General features: G+C 37.9%; 1 protein-coding gene across 2 annotated transcripts in view; it reads left to right on the forward strand.

Annotated features, from left to right (window-relative positions):
- Positions 1 to 20,311, forward strand: part of Grm7 (glutamate metabotropic receptor 7) — an 837,641-nt gene that overhangs the window by 584,247 nt on the left and 233,083 nt on the right. For both annotated transcript variants that reach the window (XM_027931895.2, XM_027931894.2), the window contains exon 7: positions 7,319 to 7,458. In XM_027931895.2, coding sequence (XP_027787696.1) covers positions 7,319 to 7,458 — 140 coding nt within the window. The remainder of the gene's footprint in view (positions 1 to 7,318; positions 7,459 to 20,311) is intronic.

A 20,311-nucleotide genomic window follows, 5' to 3' on the forward strand; every position in this document is an offset into this window, starting at 1 on the left:
TACTCTTCAAAAGTATCCAGGTTAAGTGAGGTGCAGTGGCATATGTTTATACTTGCAGCTACTTGGGAGGTTGAGGCAGGAGGATTGCTCGAGTCCTGGAATTGGAGGTCAGCTTGGGTGGCACAGCAAGACCCTGTCTTGAAATGAAAAAGTGCTCCGGTCATGAGAAAAACAGATGGTAGAACTGTTTCAGAAGGGAGGAAAATGAGAAACGATTGCTATCAGATGCAATGTTGGAATGTTATCTTACACCAGAAGAAGGACATTCATGGGATATTGAAGGAATCATAATAAATTTTGTTTCATAGTTTTAATATACCAGCATTAATTTCCTTGTTAGCTATATAACAGTTAACACAAGACAACAATAACTCTTTTGCTTCTCTTGTTGGAATTTAAAGTCCATTTAGACTCAAAATATTGTGTATATTTTTCAGGAGTTACCTAGTATCTGGATGAAGTGATCCAATTTGGGGAGCAGTATTTTTCTAGTTAAGATGAAGACAAAAATGACTATATATAAATCCAGAATATACTTCAACTATAAGTCATCTTTTTTTCATAGTTTCTTCCTGATCTTACAGAATCTCTTACTATATAAAACCAATTTTCACAGAACAAAACAAATGTGAACTTCATTACTTACAAAGCAGTAAATAACATAAGCTGAGATTGGTTCTGGGCTTTGTATTCTGGTCCATGTAAATGTGTGAACATTCTTACGCTAGTGATTAAAAAAAGTGCAAGTTTTCTTAATTATTGTGCCCTGTTTTTTCTCCCTGACAATAATTATAGACTACGGACTCATTTTTGTCAAGACCATCTTGTCTGCTGATGAATTAGTGTTGCTGAATTTTAGAATAGACACAGGGGATGGGAGATATAGATATCTATTATTTATCACAGTGGTTACTCTATGCCAGAAACTCTGCTAAGTACTTTGAATATTTTGGCTCATTTACTCTTCAAGACTACATGATGTTTAGATTCTGTTTTTTTCTCTTCTTCATAGATAAGGTAGCTGATTCACAGAGATGTTAAGAGAATCATGATGGACAGAGTTGTACACCTGTGTGGATTCCTAGAGCATAGGGCACCTGCATCCACAGTTTGCCCCCTTGACTATTATTCTCAGAGTTGTTGAGAGGAGAGGCTTATTACATTAGTCCTGCTGGTCCATCTTAGATCTCAGTTCTGGGGATTTCACTGCAAAGGTCAATTTCACCCTGTGTCACACCAGTGTAAGCTCTGTGGCCCACACAGTATCTTTCTGAGGAATATCTTTTTTTAAAAATCTGGACAGTAGGGAGATTTTTTATAGATTCTGGGACATTGCAACATTGATTGATGGCAGGGCTCAAAAGTTTTTGTAAAGAATAAGAATCCTGTGCACAATTTAATCAGTGAAGTGCCCATGTTGCGTTGAGAGAGAAAAGAAACTTGATATGTTTTAGTTGGTCAATTTCTTGATTTGTAGGTAAAGAAATAAAATCCTAAGATGTGAGAAAACATGTTTTCTGAGACTTCACAGTGAGCAAATGATAGAGACCGATAGCCTAAGTCTCTTTTCAGGCCATTATAGAGAATTTAGTCTTCCTTTCCTATGTTTAGGATTTTGATTGTTCTTTGTCTCAGTATGCTTCATTGTGCTCCTCTTAATTTAGTAAGAAATTCCATTTATCCCTAGGAATTTTGTTTCAGACCAGTAGAGTACAATTTAATAACTCTGACCTTCAATTTAGAAAATGATAATAGAGCATCCATAAAGTATTACTACCACTTCACCAAGTACTTCACCTACTCTTACGAATGGAGGGCAAAAGGATGACTCTTCTTCATTCCAAACCACCTTTCCCTGCTTCCCAAATGAATGCAAAATCCCAAGCCAAAATTCACTGTAGTTATTGGTATGTTGACCCATATGACCAGATAATAATACTTGGAAATGCAACTTTAACAGATTTGGTGCCTGGATATAAAATCTTGATATCTTGGGTTGGGGATATAGCTCAATTGGTGGAGGACTTGCCCTACATGCACCAAGCCCTGGTTTCAATCCCCAGCACCACTAGAAAGAGAAAAAGAGAGAGAGAGAGACAGAGAGGGGGGGGGGGAATGAAATGAATGAATAAATGTATGTCTGGACCTATGTTTTCTCATTTTAGGAGAAATTGAGGTAGGAGATATTTTGTAAAGATGTCACATCTCACATGCTTTCTTGGAAAATGTTAGCTTTCCCTCATTGAGAGATGAGGTTTTTGTTCCATCCCTTTGAATCTGGGTGAGGCTGTGACTAATTTGGAAGTGACATCACGTGACTTCTCATTGCACAAAAAGTAATAGAGCTCTGCATGGTTCTCTACAAATAATACAAACATAATTATTCTGATAAAAAGACAAAATGTCATCCTCATAGGTGCTCTAGTCACAGCCACAGCTGAGATCCCACGTTACAGCCCATCTCAATTATCCTGCATGTGAGCTTCTAATTGCTGCAAACTGATGCACATGGTCTAGAGATATACTGCCTCCCTTGGGTCCTGACCTAATTACCAAATCCATGATTTCATTGCCTTGAGTGTTAAGATTTAGGGTTATTTGCTGAGCTGAAAGAGATAACAGGAACTCGTATCAGTGCAGCATTTCTAGACTCTTTGCATGGGGTGGTAAAATGAGAACAGAAAACCTGCCAGGCAGTTCACTTGATGGAGGGGATCTTTTCATCATCAGGGCAGTCTGAATCCCCAGTCCTTCTCTATTCAGGAAGAAAGCAATTTTATTCACATCCTCTCACCTAGTGGGATTTTCAGTCATGTGTACACTCTCTTCTCTGCCACCCATCTTATCTGGTATCCCTATTTCTTTTGCCCAAGCATACCTGTATTCTGGTCATAACACCTTGTAGAAATCTCTGCAGTGATCATCGCCACCCGCCCCCATCTCTTTTTTTCTCTCAGGACTTCTTTGATTTTCTTTTTAAATATAAAGTTCATTGAATGAAAAGTCTTATTTTTTCTCTTTCAAGAAGTTCAGGGGTTCTGTTAAAAAAGAGTTGTGGGGGAAAAAAAAACTAGAGATAATAACCCAGTTGCAGTATATAGAACCCATTCAGAAGGTCAAGGCTGCACTATATGCTATTACAAGTCATCACTTAGATAAAGTATCCAGCTCTTCAATCTGGATTTTTTTAAACACAGCTTTAAAGAGAATGGAAAGGGCAAGACAAGAATCATTTCTTCTAACAAAGATTGTGAGGAGGAGGAAGATTTAGGTGACCTGTCCCATTCCAGTGAATATTTAGGCCATGTTCTTGAGTCTCTTTGGAGTCCTAGGCTCCTATATTCTTTCTCCTCTCCAAGTCAATGAAAAACTCCACTTGTATTATTGAATGAATCGAAGCTGTAGAATTTATAGCAAAGCAGAACACAAATCCTAGTATCCAGTGTGGGGGGGGGGGGAAAAGGTGAATATCTGCATGTTATTAGTGCAAAACAACAAGATTCTTGTTTCTTGCTAATAATGTGAAATCCAGATTTCATTTTTTTCTGCTTATAGACTTAGAAGACTTGCTGAAAGCAGGAAGCCAATATTGAAACCTTTGTTATTGTTGTTGTTGTTGTTGATGTGGCTTTTGTTTTCTCCATACACTGGGAAGGTTTGTGTTGATTCATACATGGAGCTTACAAGATCTCTGTTAAGATAAAGTGGGTGCTTTTGTAGTCTGCAGGAATGATGTCTCAGTAACACAGAGAAGAAAGAAATTAAAACAGTGCCTTGGGCTGTTTAACCAGATTTAACCAGTGACACTAACTGGTGAGACCAAATCAGTGTTGTTCATAGGAGGTTAGTTCCCACTTCCAAACTGGGCTCTAGCCTGTCATATGGGGGGAAAAAACTTTTCTAGCAGTAGAGACATTTAAATTAGATACCAGTTAACAGAGGCAGCATTGGTGCCCTGGAAAAGACCAAAGTGTGACTAACTGAAGGCATGTGTTCTGTCTGGTTTCAAAATATCAGCAAATGAAGCAACAAGAAGAAGAAAAATCGTTATCTATTAAGCTTTTACTATGTAAAAGGCACAGAACCAAATACATCCTCACTCTGTGAGAAATGTAATATGAGTGCTAGAAAGTGAGACCTTAACAGAGGCCAAACCTCAGTTAAGTGGTAAACTTGGAATTTAAACCCATTCAAGAGGATTCTAAAACCAGTTACCAAGCACTGTTCTAGTGTAAGTAGCTGGGTGACTAGAACAAGTGACTTCCCTTTTTCTAAGATATGCCTATGCTTCCTTACCTATAAAATTAGGAAGTTGGATGCTCTGTCTCCTCCATCTACATCCTCATTGGCCACTCCTACCATAAGAAGATCACTGCAAACTTGATGGCTTGAACAGTGACCATGCTTTATCTTACAGTTCTGCTGCCGGCAAGTCCAACATAGGCTTCCCTTAACTTGAATTTAAGGTGAAGACATGGCTGATCCCTTCAGGAGACTCGGGTAAAGTCTGTCCTTTAGCCTTTTGGAGCTCCTGGAGGCCACTTGGCTTGTGACCCAGGCCTCATATCACTCCAACTTCCTGTTTCCATCATCACATCTTCCACCTTTTACTCCTCCTGCCTCCCTCTTATATGGACTTCTGTGATTGCACTGGGCCTTCCCATATTATCCAGAACAATCTTCCATATCATGGTCCTTAATTAATATTTTCAGCAAAGACCTTTTTGCTACAGAAAGTGACATTTCAGGTTCTGCAAATTAGGACTTGGACCTACTTGGATCATTATTCAGCCTACTACAAGCTGATTTTTTAAAACTTTTCTTTAATATCCAGTGGTATCATAAAATTGTAGGATGGTGTGCATTTGCTTGACTGTTCCTCTATCCTACCTGTGATGTTGAGCCCATGTTGCCTGGAAGGGTCACTGTCAGCATGAGTTTCCAGCTTGGTATGGTAGGCCTCTTAGGACCCCATATATTGCCCTCTTTCTGGCTCTCATTTTAACTTCATCCTTATGTTGAATGATCATTTGTATGGGGCCACTTCTGACTTCATGCTTGTTTCTTCAAATATTGTCTTTTGTTTCTATAACTATTTTCTATAACTATTTTAAACATTCTTCCTCCTGTCTGGTTAACATGGTGTGATAACTCTCTCATAGGAATGCAGCCTCATATCATCTTGCTGTCCAGTCTTGTCATCCTTGACTTGCATGTTTTGAAGCAGTCTTTCTCCGATTCCTATTTTCATGTTCTAGAGAGAAAAGGCCTTGTTATGTTTAGCTATGAGGTGGCCCCCAAGAGCATAATGAAATAAAGTTTAGAGGCAAAATGATTGGATTATAAGAATGTTACACCAAACAGTGCATTAATTCACTGATAGGGAGTAGCTGGGTGGTAACTGTAGGATAGTAGGTTGTGGTGGAAGAGGTGGGTCACTGGGGGCATGCTTTGGGGGCTTATATTTTGCCCTCATTGAATGGAGTGCTCTCTCTACTTCATGGTGGAACCATATCCTATGTGGTTTTCTTCCTCCGCACTCTTGTACCATGATGTTCTGCTTCACCTTGGACCTGAAGCAATGGGTTCAGGCACCTATGGACTGAGACCTCTGAAACCTTGGGCACCAGATAAACTTTTCCTCCTCTCAAATAGTCCTTTTAGGTCTTTTGGGTACAGTGACAAAGAGATGAATACACAGGCCTTTTACCCTGGACCACTACAACATCTTTCTCTGGTTGATGCCTGGTGAGCTCGTTAATGTAATCCACAAGTCACCAGGCTTGTGCACTCTGTATATTAACCATCCCACTCCGTCATAGGAAACCCACCTAGGTAACACCCAGCATAGGCTTTGACCTTCAGGCCCCTCCCATTCTCTCTTCCTCTCCACCCACTGGCTGAGCACTTACTCCAGGCTGTTCCCCACCCACTCATTCTATTAGCCCTGTGTGAAGCTGGCTACCTGTTTGGGATCTGGAATAATAAACTTAACCTTTCCGTCACTCCCATCTGAGTCCTGCACTGTGTTACACCTAACAACTGACTCTTCCTCAGTTTCCTCCCTTAACAAATCACCAGATGATTTATGTTTTCATCCATATCATTAATGCAAATATTTATATTTCCCTGAGTTCTGCAGAAGCTAAAAATTTGGTTAACTAGATGGAGAACTCTGTCAGTGTTAATATCTTATGTTCAATAATGAGAAAATTATCAAAAGTGCTTCATGGTTCTTAACACTTCTCCATACCTGTTCCACCCCATTGAGAAGTAGAGTGGACTTCTCATTGATCTTGTTCTGGCTGGTAAATGACCTATGAATTTACTTACAAATGACAGAAAGTAGAGCATTGTTTTCTGGTAAGAATATTGACCTGGTATATAAATCTGTAGTCACATATCAGATATATACCATAAAGTCAGTTATATTTCTCCTGGATTAAGGAAACATAAAAAATACAAGTTACTGAACATTTTTTTTATTCTTTTATGAGTTTTGCTAAAAGCAACCAAAGCTTATGTCTTGCCTTCTTTGTATATGGTTTACTGATTATTCCAGGTAGTTGACATTAAGGGCTTTTGATTCATTCAACCGTATACACTTGCAAATTATGTGTGTATATACACTCAATATATTAACACATTTATCTTTTTTAAAGTGACTTCAATGTCAGATTGATTGCATCTGAAGGACATTCTAAGAGGATCCAAATGGGGATTGACAAAGAAACTAATGTTTATGGAACCTCTTCTAGACCCACTGCTAAGCATTTTAAACTGGCTATCAAATAAATTATTTTAAATTCAGTCAGTAGACAAGTACATATTTAAATAAACATTTATACTTATTTCCTTGCTTGTTTTTAATTACATACACTTTTAAAAATTTATTGGTTTTGAAACTGCTATTTGTTGACCACAGTTTATTGTTAAGGAAACTAAAATAATAACAACCATTATGGTGATCATAATTGTATTCAACAACAGTAGCATTATGCCAAAACTTCTGTCATCTCTGAAAAATAATAGTTTTTCTTCCTCTGACGTGGGAAGAGTTTGGAATAAAATTTTAAGAAACACTGAGAACTGGAATTCTTCAAAAGAAGAGGTGGATTGTCTTCCTATCTTTTATAATTAGCATTTGCAGGCCTAGACATAACCTGCCTTTGAACAGCACAGACCACTTGGGGAAAACCTCCTAAGCATTGGTGTTATTTCCCAACTTTCTTCTCCACAGGTCTGCAGACTCACCCGTAGTTCAAGAGACACAGGAATCTGGTTTAACTCTAAAATCTAATTTCCTTGCCTCTTTCAGGTAGCGCTGGCACCCCTGTGATGTTTAACAAGAATGGGGATGCCCCTGGGCGTTATGACATCTTTCAGTACCAGACGACGAACACCACCAATCCCGGTTATCGTCTGATTGGGCAATGGACAGATGAACTGCAGCTCAATGTGAGTTCTATTTGCTCTTCCTCTTCCCTTGTCAGATGAATGAGCAGAATTGTTTCTGTTTTGTTTTTTGAACTCGGGGGCACTCGACCACTGAGCCCCATCCCCAGCCCTATTTTGTATTTTATTTAGAGACAAAGTCTCACTGAATTTCTTAGTACTATGCTAAACTGCTAAGGCCGGCTTTGAACTTGTGATCCTCCAGCCTCCGCCTCCTGAGCTGCTTGGATTAAAGGTAGGCGCCACAGTGTTTCGTGAATTTTAATTTGCACAGTAAAACAAATTATTCTCAGTTTTTGGTGCTGGGATTAAACCCAGGATCTCACAGGTGCTAAGTAAACACTTAACACTGAGTTACACTCCAGCTCCACCAACAGGTATTTCTTGTTTTCATGTGTGCATGCATACACAAGTGAAGTTGCAATTTGTTACTGGCACCAGTAAGGTCTGACTAATAGTACCAGTAAGGGTGATGATCATGGTCATGCATTAGAAAACGTGTATTGAATTTTTTGCACTATAGTTATAAACTCTGTGAATTCTCTCATTTAACCCAAAGCTTATATTGCTTAACAAGTTATCTGCTGTCACTTTTATGGGATCCTTCTCTTACACTTTCCTTTGTCCTTTCATTTCTTCCTTCTTCCTTATTTGGAGGTGACATGATTTTTTTTTATTTCTTTGGATGATTTTTAATGAGTCATTTTGGTTTAAACTGAGATTATCTGATTAATTGCAGTATTAGCACTTTCCATAACTTCTACCTTTTTCTTTAAAATGTGATCTCAAGTAAACAGCCACTGTTTTGCATAGGATCAAGTCCATGCTGATGTTCCAGCTCAGGGAGTTTGAGGGAGGGGGTAGAATTGTCTCTTATTCAGCTTCTTTTGTTCAATTTAGTCCTTGGATAGGTTGGATGAGACATACACGTTTGGGAGGGCTGTTTGCTTGACTCAGTCTACTGATTAAAATGCTCATCTTATCCAGAAACACCCACTCAGGTACACCTAGAATAACATGTGACCAGATGTCTTATCACCCTTTGGCCCAGTCCAGTAGACAAATAAAATTAACCATCATAGTCCTTTCCCAGAAAATTCTTTGTCTCTTCTGAAGCTGAAAATGATGTCACTAGTCTTTATCAGTCTGTACCTTTGGAGGCACTTGGGGAGTCATTGAAAGTGGAAAACAGAATCAGGATCTGGGGCTGGGATGGGGATTTGTTTCATGGTTTCTAAAAAGAGAACAGTGTAAAGTGATCACAAGCCAGTTAACCTTATTTGCCCATTCCTGGGGCCTGACTTTGCTTATACCTGTCCACCTCTCCATCTCCCTTTCCTGAGTTTCACCAGCCAAATGAACTGACACCAAGCCTGAACCTAAAGGATTACAATGTGGCATCCAAGAATGAATGGAACCGGAATTTGGAATTAAGTGCCAGCCCTCGCTGAGATGAATGCTTAGGGACATAGCTGAAAAGCAGCTAAAATTGTCCTGAATGCAAGCTGCCCTAATCTGGTATGCAAAAAGGAATTAAAAAATAAAGCAAAACAGAAAATTAAAAAAGAAAATCCAAGGTATAGTGATAAAAAGCAGAATCAAAGTGTGGTATAATCTGATGGACTTACCTAAAAGGAGATTTACCTGGTATTACTTGTGTGATAGAAAGATGGTTCAACCAAGACTAAAAGTATAGTCAAGGTCTGTGGTATATGTGAAATGCACAGAGATTATTATAAAACCCAGGACATTAAACAGGTGATTAATCTTTTCTAGCACAAGCTTCATCACCTGTGTTTAATTTTCGGAATGCGTGATTTGTCCATGTACATAAGATTTTGCCAACTGGCATTTACCAGCTTCATATGTGATTTGGAATTTCTTAAGCACACTAATGTTAAGAACCAGTATCAATACTAACTTTATTTTTGTTTACTGCGTATGTATCATATCCCTTGTGAGAATCACATTTGATATGCCATTCAACAAATTTGGTGTTGGTTCTGTTTTTACAATACCTGTCTTTGGATACACTCTGTGAGAGGCAGTGGGTAAATACATATTGCCAAAGGAAACAGGATACTTGTTCTCATGCCAATTGATCATGTAGGAGGGAACTACCAGGTGTCCAAGTAAAGAGATGGGTATGTGGTCATTCCAGAGTGTTACAAGGGAGATGGTTAGCGAATAATAGAAGTGGAGATGTAGGGTCCACAGGATGAGCATCTAGCTGATAAGAAGGCTGACATAGCCCTAGTGTCATCAGTGATGGGGAAGGACTGGGAAGATGTAAGAGCTATAGGTAAAAGTCTTATCTCTGAGGTTCCTAGTACACCATGGTGAAAACTCTAACTTTAATTATGAGTGCATTTAAAAGCCACTAAGAGATAATAAGGAAGTGACTTCTTCAAATTAAGGGATAAAAATTATTTTGCTGGGAAGAAAATGAATTGGAAGGGAAAAGAAGGGTAATAGAATGACTAATGGGCTATTGCAGGGGCTGGGGTTTAGCTCAGTGTAGAGCACTTGTCTAGCATGTGTGAGGTACTGGGTTCAATCCTCAGCACCACAAAAATAAATTAAAAAAAAAATTAAGGAATAAAAAATAACTTAGGAAAAAAGTATTGCAGATGTTGGGTGACAGTAGGGTGGCTTAATGAAGTGATTTTCAACTTGAGTATGTATCAGAACAAATCTGGAAGCTTGTGAAAACATGAACTATGGGGCCTCATCCCCAGGGTTTGATTCAAAAGGCCTGGGGCTAAGGGAGACCTGAATGTTTGTCTTTCTAAGAAGTCTGGGTAATGTAGGTGCTACTTTAAGGAACACTGGCTTAGACATATTTAATGATTGTGGAGATTAAGCCAAATGAGAGGTATGTATGTATTATTTAAGGGGCTTTGTGGATGCTGGCACCCCTTCAGATGAGAAAGAATAGGAGGCAGTAGGAGGAATAAAAATCAAGATTGCCAGTTCTTAACTTGGATTTTTTTAAAATATGTGAGACTTCTTAAATATTCAAAAGCCAAATGAAATGGATATAAGCCTGAAATGCAAACAAGAGTTTTGAGCTATAATTATCTTTTTTAAAAAAGTGAGTTATAAACCTATAAATGGGCTTGTAAGAAGACAGAAAGGAGAATAGCAGAGAACTCCTGGCCTTCAAAACTTCTTAGAAAACAATACAATTTCATTCCAGCTACTCCAAACAGTACCCAGTTTAAAATATTCAATTAGCCTGGAAAGTTGGGTCAACTACCTACTTTGAATTTTCTTTTGGTTTTATGAAAGCTAGATCTGAAGTGTATCTTTGGCTTGGCATCAAGTGAGGACACATTTGATTCTACTTTGTCATGCTGAGGGAAGTGTGTTATAAAGAGCTAATGGTCTCCCTGAGTCCTCAGGTGGATGCAGTTGTTTATGTTTAGGATTATGTGCAGTCTAGAGGGATGAATCAGGCATGAACAGTTATTTTTAAAGGGGTGAGAATCTGGGTTAGTTCAACTAGAGTGACCACTTAGATAGCAGGTTGTAATAGGAGGTGATACTGTGGACCCCTTTTATTAATTTGGAATTAAGTCATTTTAAGAAAAGAAGAAGAAAAGTACAGTCTGGAGAGTTTACCTCATCCCTCTTACCTGGAACCCATGGCCACGGTTCAGGTGTCCTATCCAGTGATTGGCATCCTGTCATACATCACTCTACTCATGCTCTTCCTTCTGTTGTATTTGTTGGGATTCAGTTTAACACATCTGCAAGAGTGGAATTATAGCAAGCATTGTTTTATAAGTTTGCTTTCCTCTCAGCAACAGAAGAATACAAAGCATTTCAAGTAGCGGATGGTCTCTTCATTTGCAAAGACTCAGGGGTACCCTTGCAATCCCAAGTTATATCTTCTCTAGCAAATGACAATTTCAGGAGAGCTTTCTCTGAAGTCAGTAATTGCAGGTGAGTTTCTGAGCCAAGAAAGTTTCAGGTTGTCTGAATCCCAATGCTGCAGAGCAGACTCACGTGTCTTTTCTACATGCGATCAGCTATAATTGAGGTGCCTAGTAGTGCATATTCTATTAATGGAGCATTCCATGTACTGTTACTGCCAGTGTGGTAGCTCTGAGCCCTGACTCTTCTGTGTTCTAAGAGATGATTGCATGGCTCAGTACCAGAATATTTCTGCACTAATGAGAAATTTGTAAAAGGGAATTATAGAACCAGAAAAGTCACTTACTCTCCCAGTTGCAATTCATAAATAAATAACCTTAATTTTTCAGGTTTCTATTCTACTAGTAAGAGATTTCACAAAAACATACTTCCTGGGAGAACGCAGAAGACACAAAGGCAACAAATATGTATTGTATTGCTTTTCAGCAGTGTGTCTATACACTAAAAAGAGCAAGCCCCTATGTTCTGAGTCCACAGACTTCAATAATGGATGTATAGTAGATGTATAGTAGGACTACACATAGACATTGAGTTAAGGGGAAAAATCCAGTTATATTTAAAATGAATCTTGAAGGATAAGTAGTAGTTCTAAAAACATTGCTACATGCAGTGGCACATACCTATAATCCCAAAGGCTGTGGCAGGAGGATTGTGGGTTCAAAGTCAGTGTCTTAGCAAGGTCCTAAGCAACTTAGAGAGACCCTGTCTCTAAATAAAAACATAAAAAAGGGCTGGGGATGTGGGTCAGTGGTTAAGCACCCCTGTGTTCAATCTTCAGCACACACACAAAAAAACCAAAATAAAAGGAAATAAGAAAAAAATGCTTTAGAATGCACAATGCAGTACTGTTTAAAAATTGCAGTAGGGAATATATTAGAAAGTAGGAAAGGAGCCAGGTGTGGAGACTCACACTTGTAATCCCAGAGGCTTGGGAGACTGAGGCAGGAGGATTGCAAGTTCAAAGCCAGCCTCAGCAACTTAGTCAGGCCTTAAGCGATGTAGCAAAATCCTGTCTCAAAATAAAAAGGGCTGGGAATGTGGCTCAGTGCTTAAGTGTCCTCTGGGTTCAATCACCAGTTAAAAAAAAAAAAGGAAAGGAATGGAATGTGGATGCTTTAGAAAACTCTCCAAATATTTCATGAACTCTATTGATGATAGAAATAAAGGTGAGCCTTTTCAACAAATGGTGCTGGGGAAACTAGAAATCCATATGTAACAAAATGAAAGAAAACCCCTATCTCTCACCATGCACAAAACTCAACTCAAAGTATATCAAGGACCTAGGAATTAAACCAGAGACTCTGTGTCTACTAGAAGAAAAAGTAGGCCCTAATCTTTATCATGTGGGATTAGGCCCTAACTTCCTTAATAAGACTCTTAAAGTGCAAGAATTAAAACCAAGAATCAATAAATGGGATGGATTGAAACTAAAGTTTCATCTCAGCAAAAGAATCTGTTAGGTGAGTAGAGAACCTACCTCTTGGGAGCAAATTTTTACCCATTACACATCAGGTAGAGCACTAATCTCTAGGATAGATAAAGAACTCAAAAAGCTAAGCACCCCCCCCCCCAAAAAAAAACAAAAACAAAAACAAAGAAACCATTCAATAAATGGGCCAAGGACATGAACACACTCTTCTCAGAAGAGGATATACAATCAGTCAACAAATGTATGAAAAAATGTTTATCATCTCTAGCAATTAGAGAAATGCAAATCAAAACTACTGTAAGATATCTCACTCCAGTCAGAATGGCAGCTATTATGAAGACCAACAGTAAGTGTTGGCGAGGATGTGGGGGAAAAGGCATACGCATACATTGATGGTGGGACTCATACACACTCATACATTGCTGGTGGGACTGCAAATCTTAAGCTATTCTTAAGAGGCAACTTACTGTAGTGATTGGCATTCTCTCTTCAATAAAAATGGAGTAAATATTGCCTTGCCTTTTCTGAATTACTTTAGTTCTCATAAACCTCATTGATCTGTCATTCTATGTCTGTGGTATGAAGCTTGTTAGCTTTTTCTGTGATTTCTTCCCTGTTGAACTTAAAAGTCACACCTAGAGACCTGAAAGCTCTTTGGAGATAGAATCTATGTTTTCAATCACTACCAGTGCAGTAGTCTTTTTAAAAATTGTACCATTTATAATGAACTTGTAGTCTTCTTAATGGTGGATGTTATTGGCAGTCATGTGCCATCCTCTTTCCTTTGGGAACAAAGAACCCAAGTCTCCTTCTGTAGCCATGTGGCTTGTCTTAGATGTTTACAAGTTCAAGGATGGCAGCTGCTTTAGTCTAAGCCACTGTGGCCATAGTGATAGAGATGGGCATGCAGACTAAGCCTCTCCAATTGGTATGAGCCACTGGATGTGTGCTGGTTCGTCTGGGATACCAACAATGTCTCTTGGAAATGGGTACATCCATGGGGGCCACGGGGTAGAAGTTACAGATCAGAGAAGTCAAAACTTGTTTGAAATCTAAGAAATTCTATATAGACAGTCATTTTTAATACTTTTTGGACCATTTGGTAATTAATAAATAAAAACAATTTAGATAAGATACTCTTATAATCTCATCCACTACAGTAATGAAAAATTTAAAAATAAATTGGTTTTTGTATTTGTTGAAGATGGACAAGAAAAATAAAATTTAGTCTCCACTCTTAGCAGGCAGAATTTTTTTCCACAAAATTAATCTGACTAAAAATTAATTTCAAAAGTTTTGATTTTGTCCAATAGGGAATCCTTTCACGCTGCTTAGAATTTCTTTGTTACAGACATATAAAGACACGAGAACAGTTGATTTACAAAATCACTGTTTAATAAAATTAAATATCCCCAAATCAGTAATTACTTACACCTGTCTATAAAACTACTGATCACGTTATTGTATCATAATTTCAACAGTAAAAATATTTTAAAAATTTAAACACTCATTTATAACATGACGGGTGGGATATGGGGTAATAGACATAATCAGCAGTGTTGACACAAGGAAAAATATATCAGTTGTCAAAACCCAGTACTACTTCAGCTTTAATTTGAAGGCTTCTTTTATGTTGCCTATTATAATTAATATCTCTTGTAATTTGGAGCTTTATTATTAGTGATTAGGTGTGCAGGCTTTGAAGATGTACTGATCGAATGAACCTGAGTCTCATTTCTCCTTTAACTAGCTGTAAGCCAGGATCACATCAGTACCTGTTTCATAATGTTATTATTTAAAATAAATATATGCAACTGACGTAGAACAGTGCCTGGTGAGGAGTGAACATTCACCAATTTTTTAGCTACAACCTCATGAACAACAGTAGTTACACAAACTTAATATGCCACATGATCTGTAAAAATGCTCAAGATACCAATTTCTAGTACTAGTTTGATTATTTTTCTTTATACTCAGCACTTAGCATAATGCTTAGCTTATGGATATGGCTTCTTCAGTATTATTTGGACTGGGAGATGAATAGACAGTTAAATTAGATAAATTACTTAAGGGCAGGACTATATCACTTGTTGACCTAGTGTTCCAATGCTGGATGGAAGAATGAATAGATGGATTCAGAATCAGACCCTAGTTGGCAATTCTGCATGACTCTATTAGACAATTTACAAACTTGGTCTACCAGAAGGGTTCCTTGAGTCTTCTCTAAGTAGTCTATAGACCTGTTCACATTGCAAAGGTAAATTTTGAATGATAAGGCAGGTCAGAAGAAAAGAAGGAAAATGGATAAAGTAATTGACTTTACTTTTGTTCAAATTGATTTTTATTTTTAGAAACCTTTTAATTTATTTTTAGAAACCTTTCAATGCTTATTTGAAGACATGAGGTGGAATTACTGCTCTTGAGAGATCAAGTGGAGGAGTCTTGGCTACTTTTGCTTTGATTAAAGTGAACTAATAATCCAGTGATTGAGGCTGGTTGCATCTGCTACCTTCCTTGCTGCCCTTAGAGCAAATGTTAAAACAGGAAAGGATTTAGGATCAGATGAATCTGGTCTCTAATCATGACTCGGCCCTGATGTTAGATTTTTGAACCTACACAAGCAAGGTCTCTCTGAAAAGATGACATTTAACCTGCCACCATCATGCCAAGAGTTATTTCAGTTTGTCAGCATCTCTGAGTTTTTACAAAGGACATTTATAAATCCAAAACAGTGTGTACTGCTGCATATCTGTTAGCTAGCCCAAGATGAAACATCCCAAATTGAAAAAGCAGTTTACACAACTCATTGCTTGCCAATATTTTATAAATCTGGAAATTCCACAATACCTGTATTTTTTGCTTCTCTTTGGAAGGTTGGGTCTGGCAAAAATATGTTCTTATTCCCTTTATCAATAGATAGTTGGGGGCTGGGGATGTGGGTCAAGCGGTAGTGTGCTCGCCTAGCATGCGCGGGGCAATGGGTTCGATCCTCAGCACCACATACAAATAAAATAAAAAAGTTGTGTCCACCGAAAACTTAAAAAAAAAACTTAAAAAAGATTTTCTCCCCCTCTCTCTCTCTCTCTCTCTCTCTCTCTCTCTCAAAAAAAAAAAAAAAAAAAGGGGCGGGGGCTGGAGATGTGGCTCAAGTGGTAGCACACTCCCCTGGCATGTGTGCGGCCCGGGTTCGAGTCTCAGCACCACATACAAAGATGTTGTGTCCGCCGAAAACTAAAAAATAAATATTAAAAAAAAAATTCTCTCTCCCTCTCCCTCTCCCTCTCCAAAAAATAGATAGATGGATCAAAGTAGCAGCCTCCTTTAAACAGATCTCACCATTCCTGACAGCCACTCACTTAAAACTCCACTCATTTAAACATTACTCCCACACCTCCCAACTCCCAGGGGCATTTTCATATACCTAAACTAGAGTTTCAGTAGATTCTGAGTTAACTTCCACTAATTTGATTTGAACATATGCTTGACTTTTAAATTATAAACTTAGGAAGTTGGCTTTCCAATTCAGTAATAATAGATTAATAAAACTAATGACCCTAAACACCTGTCAGTATATAATAATATCTGTTACGGGTCAGTAAATAGAGCCTGCAATATAATACTACCTTAATTTAAAGACAGTGTTTTTTTCCTTTGAAGACATGCATTAGTAACTATTCTCACACATGTTGGAAATGAAAGAAACAGGAATTTCCCTTGTTTTGTCAGCATCTCTTCTGGTAATCAGTGGCATATAGCAGTGTTCTTTCTGTGAATGTCTGGAAGATTATTAGTTTTTATAATTACCACTAGGATTCCACAAACATGAACATTACAGAAACTTAAACTACCATAAATTCTTGTTTACATTGTAGGTATTCAAGCAAATCACTTTGTATTTATTAATATACTCCACATTCTATGGGGGAATTTGTTGAATTCCATTACTATTTGCATTTTAGGTTCAAAAAAAGAAACAAGGAGGAGAAATTGAATTATAGTAGATGGGGTAGAGAGAGAAGATGGAGGGGAGGGGAGGGGAGGGAAGGGGGGATAGTAGAGGATAGGAAAGGCAACAGAACACAACAGATGATAGTATGGCAGTATGTAAAAAAGGGGATGTGTAACCGATGTGATTCTGCAATATGTATACGGGGTAAAAATGGGAGTTCATAACCCACTTGAATCAAATGTATGAAATATGGTATGTCAAGAACTAAGTAATGTTTTGAACAAATAATAAAAATTAAAAAATAAAAAATATATGTGTGTGTATATATGTGTGTATACACAGACACACACACACATATATATGTATATATATGTATATGTATATATATATATATATGTGTGTGTGTGTGTATATATATATGAATGAATGAGGTTAGAGAGCTCAGTTATTTTAACAGGGATTCTTACAAGTTTCCCAAACCAGAATTTTGACAGGAGACAAGATGAGTTTATGTACCTAACTTTTTTGCCCTAGGAAACCAAAAATTCTAGAATGATCACTTTATGTTAAAAATAAAATATGAGAATTATATTTCAAGTGTTTGCAAACAACTAAGAAATAATATAATAAAGTAGAACCCCATTAAAAGTCCCCATTTAAGTTCTATCTTTTCCACTAGTTGCTTAAGAAAATCACTTAACATCCCTGTTAGTCAATTTTCTGTCCCTGTAATAAAATACTGAGTTAATCAATTTAACAAGCGGAAAGGTTTATTTGGCTCAGAGTTTTAGAGGTTTCAGTCCATGATCCGTAAGCCACATTGCTTGTGGGTCTATTGCATGTTGGAATATTAGGACAGGGGCTACACGTTAGAGCAAGCTGCTTACCTCATGGTGACTGGGAAGCAGAGAGGAGAAGCTTTTCAACATCCCTTTTGAGGTATACCTTTTCAACATCCCTTTTGAGGTATACCTCCAGTGACCTAAAACTTCCTTCTGGTCCCCACCTCTTAAAGGCTCTACCACCTTTCAACAGAGTCATGGTCTGAGAACCAAGCCTTAACACTTGGACCTTTGGACATTGAAAGTCCAACGTATTAACAATCCCTAAACATAGACCCCTTGTGTATTTAAAATAAAGTCAAATCAAGCAAAATATCTATCTCAGAAGGACACTTTGAGGGTGAATTGTGATTACCTGATAGAAGAATGCCAGTGAGGTTTATGGCCACATGCCACTTTTAAAAAATGTGTTTATTAGTGCATTACAGTTACACATGATAGTGGGGTTCATTTTGACATAATCATCCATGCATGGCATTTAATTTGCTGCATTTCAGTACCCAGGACCCCCTTTTTCCCTCTGCTCCCTCCTCCTCCTACTCTCCTGGTCTTTTTTTTTAATCTATTTTTGATTGGTGCTTAATAGAGACACATAAATTCTCTATGGTATCTTTATGTAGGCTCTCTATTCACCTCACAGATTGCTTCTTTTGCTGAGAAGAAGCTTTTTAGTTTGAAACTATCCCATTTATTGATTTTTTATTTTAATTCTTGTACGAGGCCTATTAAGGAGATTAGGGCCTACTTTTTCTTCTGTTAGATGCAGGGACTCTGGTTTATTTTTCATTTTTTTTATTAAAAAATTTTATTTTTAAATTTTTTTTATTATTAGTTTTTCAAAACATTACAAAGCTTTTGACATATCATGTTTCATACATTTGATTCACGTGGATTATGAACTCCCATTTTTACCCCATATACATATTGCAGATTCACATCAGTTACACATCCACTTTTTTACATACTGCCATACTAGTGTATGTTGTATTCTGCTGCCTCTCCTATCCTCTACTATGCCCCCTCCCCTCCCCTCCCCTCAATTCCCATCTTCTCTCTCTACCCCATCTACTGTAATTCATTTCTCTCTCTTGTTTTATTTCCCTTTTCCCCTCACTTCCTCTTACATGTAATTTTGTATAACAATGAGGGTCTCCTTCCTTTACCATGCAATTTCCCTTCTCTCTCCCTTTCCCTCTCCCCTCTCGTCCCTGTTTAATGGTAATCTTCTCATGCTCTTCCTCCCTTGCTCTGTCCTTAGTTGTTCTCCTTATATCAAAGATGACATCTGGCATTTGTTTTTTAGGGATTGGCTAGCTTCACTTAGCATAATCTGCTCTAGTGACATCCATTTCCCTGCAAATTCCATGATTTTGTCATTTTTTAGTGCTGAGTAGTACACCATTGTGTATGAATGCCACATTTTTTTTTTCCATTCATCTATTGAAGGGCATCTAGGTTCTAGCTATTGTGAATTGTGCTGCTATGAACATCGTTGTGGCAGTATCCCTATAGTACGCTCTTTTAAGGCTTTTAAGGAATAGTCCAAGAAGGGGAATAGCTGGGTCCCACATCCTCGCCAGAACTTGTTGTTGTTTGAATTCATACTGGCTGCCAATCTTACTGGAGTGAGATGGTATCTTAGTGTGGTTTTGATTTGCATTTCTCTGACTGCTAGAGATGGTGAGCATTTTTTCATGTACTTGTTGATTGATTGTATGTCCTCCTCTGAGAAGTGTCTGTTCAGGTCCTTGGCCCATTTGTTGATTGGGTTATTTGTTATCTTATTGTTTAATTTTTTGAGTTCTTTGTATACTCTGGATATTAGGGCTCTATCTGAAGTGTGAGGAGTAAAGATTTGTTCCCAGGATGTAGGTTCCCTATTTACCTCTCTTATTATTTCTCTTGCTGAGAAAAACTTTTTAGTTTGAGTAAGTCCCATTTGTTGATTCTTGTTATTAACTCTTGTGCTATGGGTGTCCTATTAAGGAATTTGGAGCCCGACCCCACAATCTATAGATCGGAGCCAACTTTTTCTTCTATCAGACGCAGAGTATCTGATTTGATATCAAGCTCCTTGATCCATTTTGAGTTAACTTTTGTGCATGGCGAGAGAAGGGGATTCAGTTTCATTTTGTTGCATATGGATTTCCAGTTTTCCCAGCACAATTTGTTGAAGATGCTATTCTTCCTCCATTGCACGCTTTTAGCCCCTTTATCAAATATAAGATAGTTGTAACTTTGTGGATTGGTCTCTGTGTTCTCTGTTCTGTACCGTTGGTCCACCCGCCTGTTTTGTTACCAGTACCATGCTGTTTTTGTTACTATTGCTCTGTAGTATAGTTTGAAATCTGGTATCGCTATACCGCCTGATTCACACTTCCTGCTTAGAGTTGCTTTGGGTCTTCTGGGTCTTTTATTTTTCCATATGAATTTCATGATTGCTTTATCTATTTCTACAAGAAATGCCATTGGAATTTTGATTGGCATTGCATTAAACCTATAGAGAACTTTTGGTAATATCGCCATTTTGATGATGTTAGTTCTGCCTATCCATGAACAGGGTATATTTTTCCATCTTGTAAGATCTTCTATTTCTCTCTTTAGGGTTCTGTAGTTTTCATTGTATAAATCTTTCACCTCTTTTGTTAGGTTGATGCCCAAGTATTTTAGTTTTTTTGAGGATATTGTGAATGGGGT

The sequence above is a fragment of the Marmota flaviventris genome, chromosome 20 (assembly GCF_047511675.1).
Source record: "Marmota flaviventris isolate mMarFla1 chromosome 20, mMarFla1.hap1, whole genome shotgun sequence".
Lineage (NCBI taxonomy): Eukaryota > Metazoa > Chordata > Mammalia > Rodentia > Sciuridae > Marmota > Marmota flaviventris.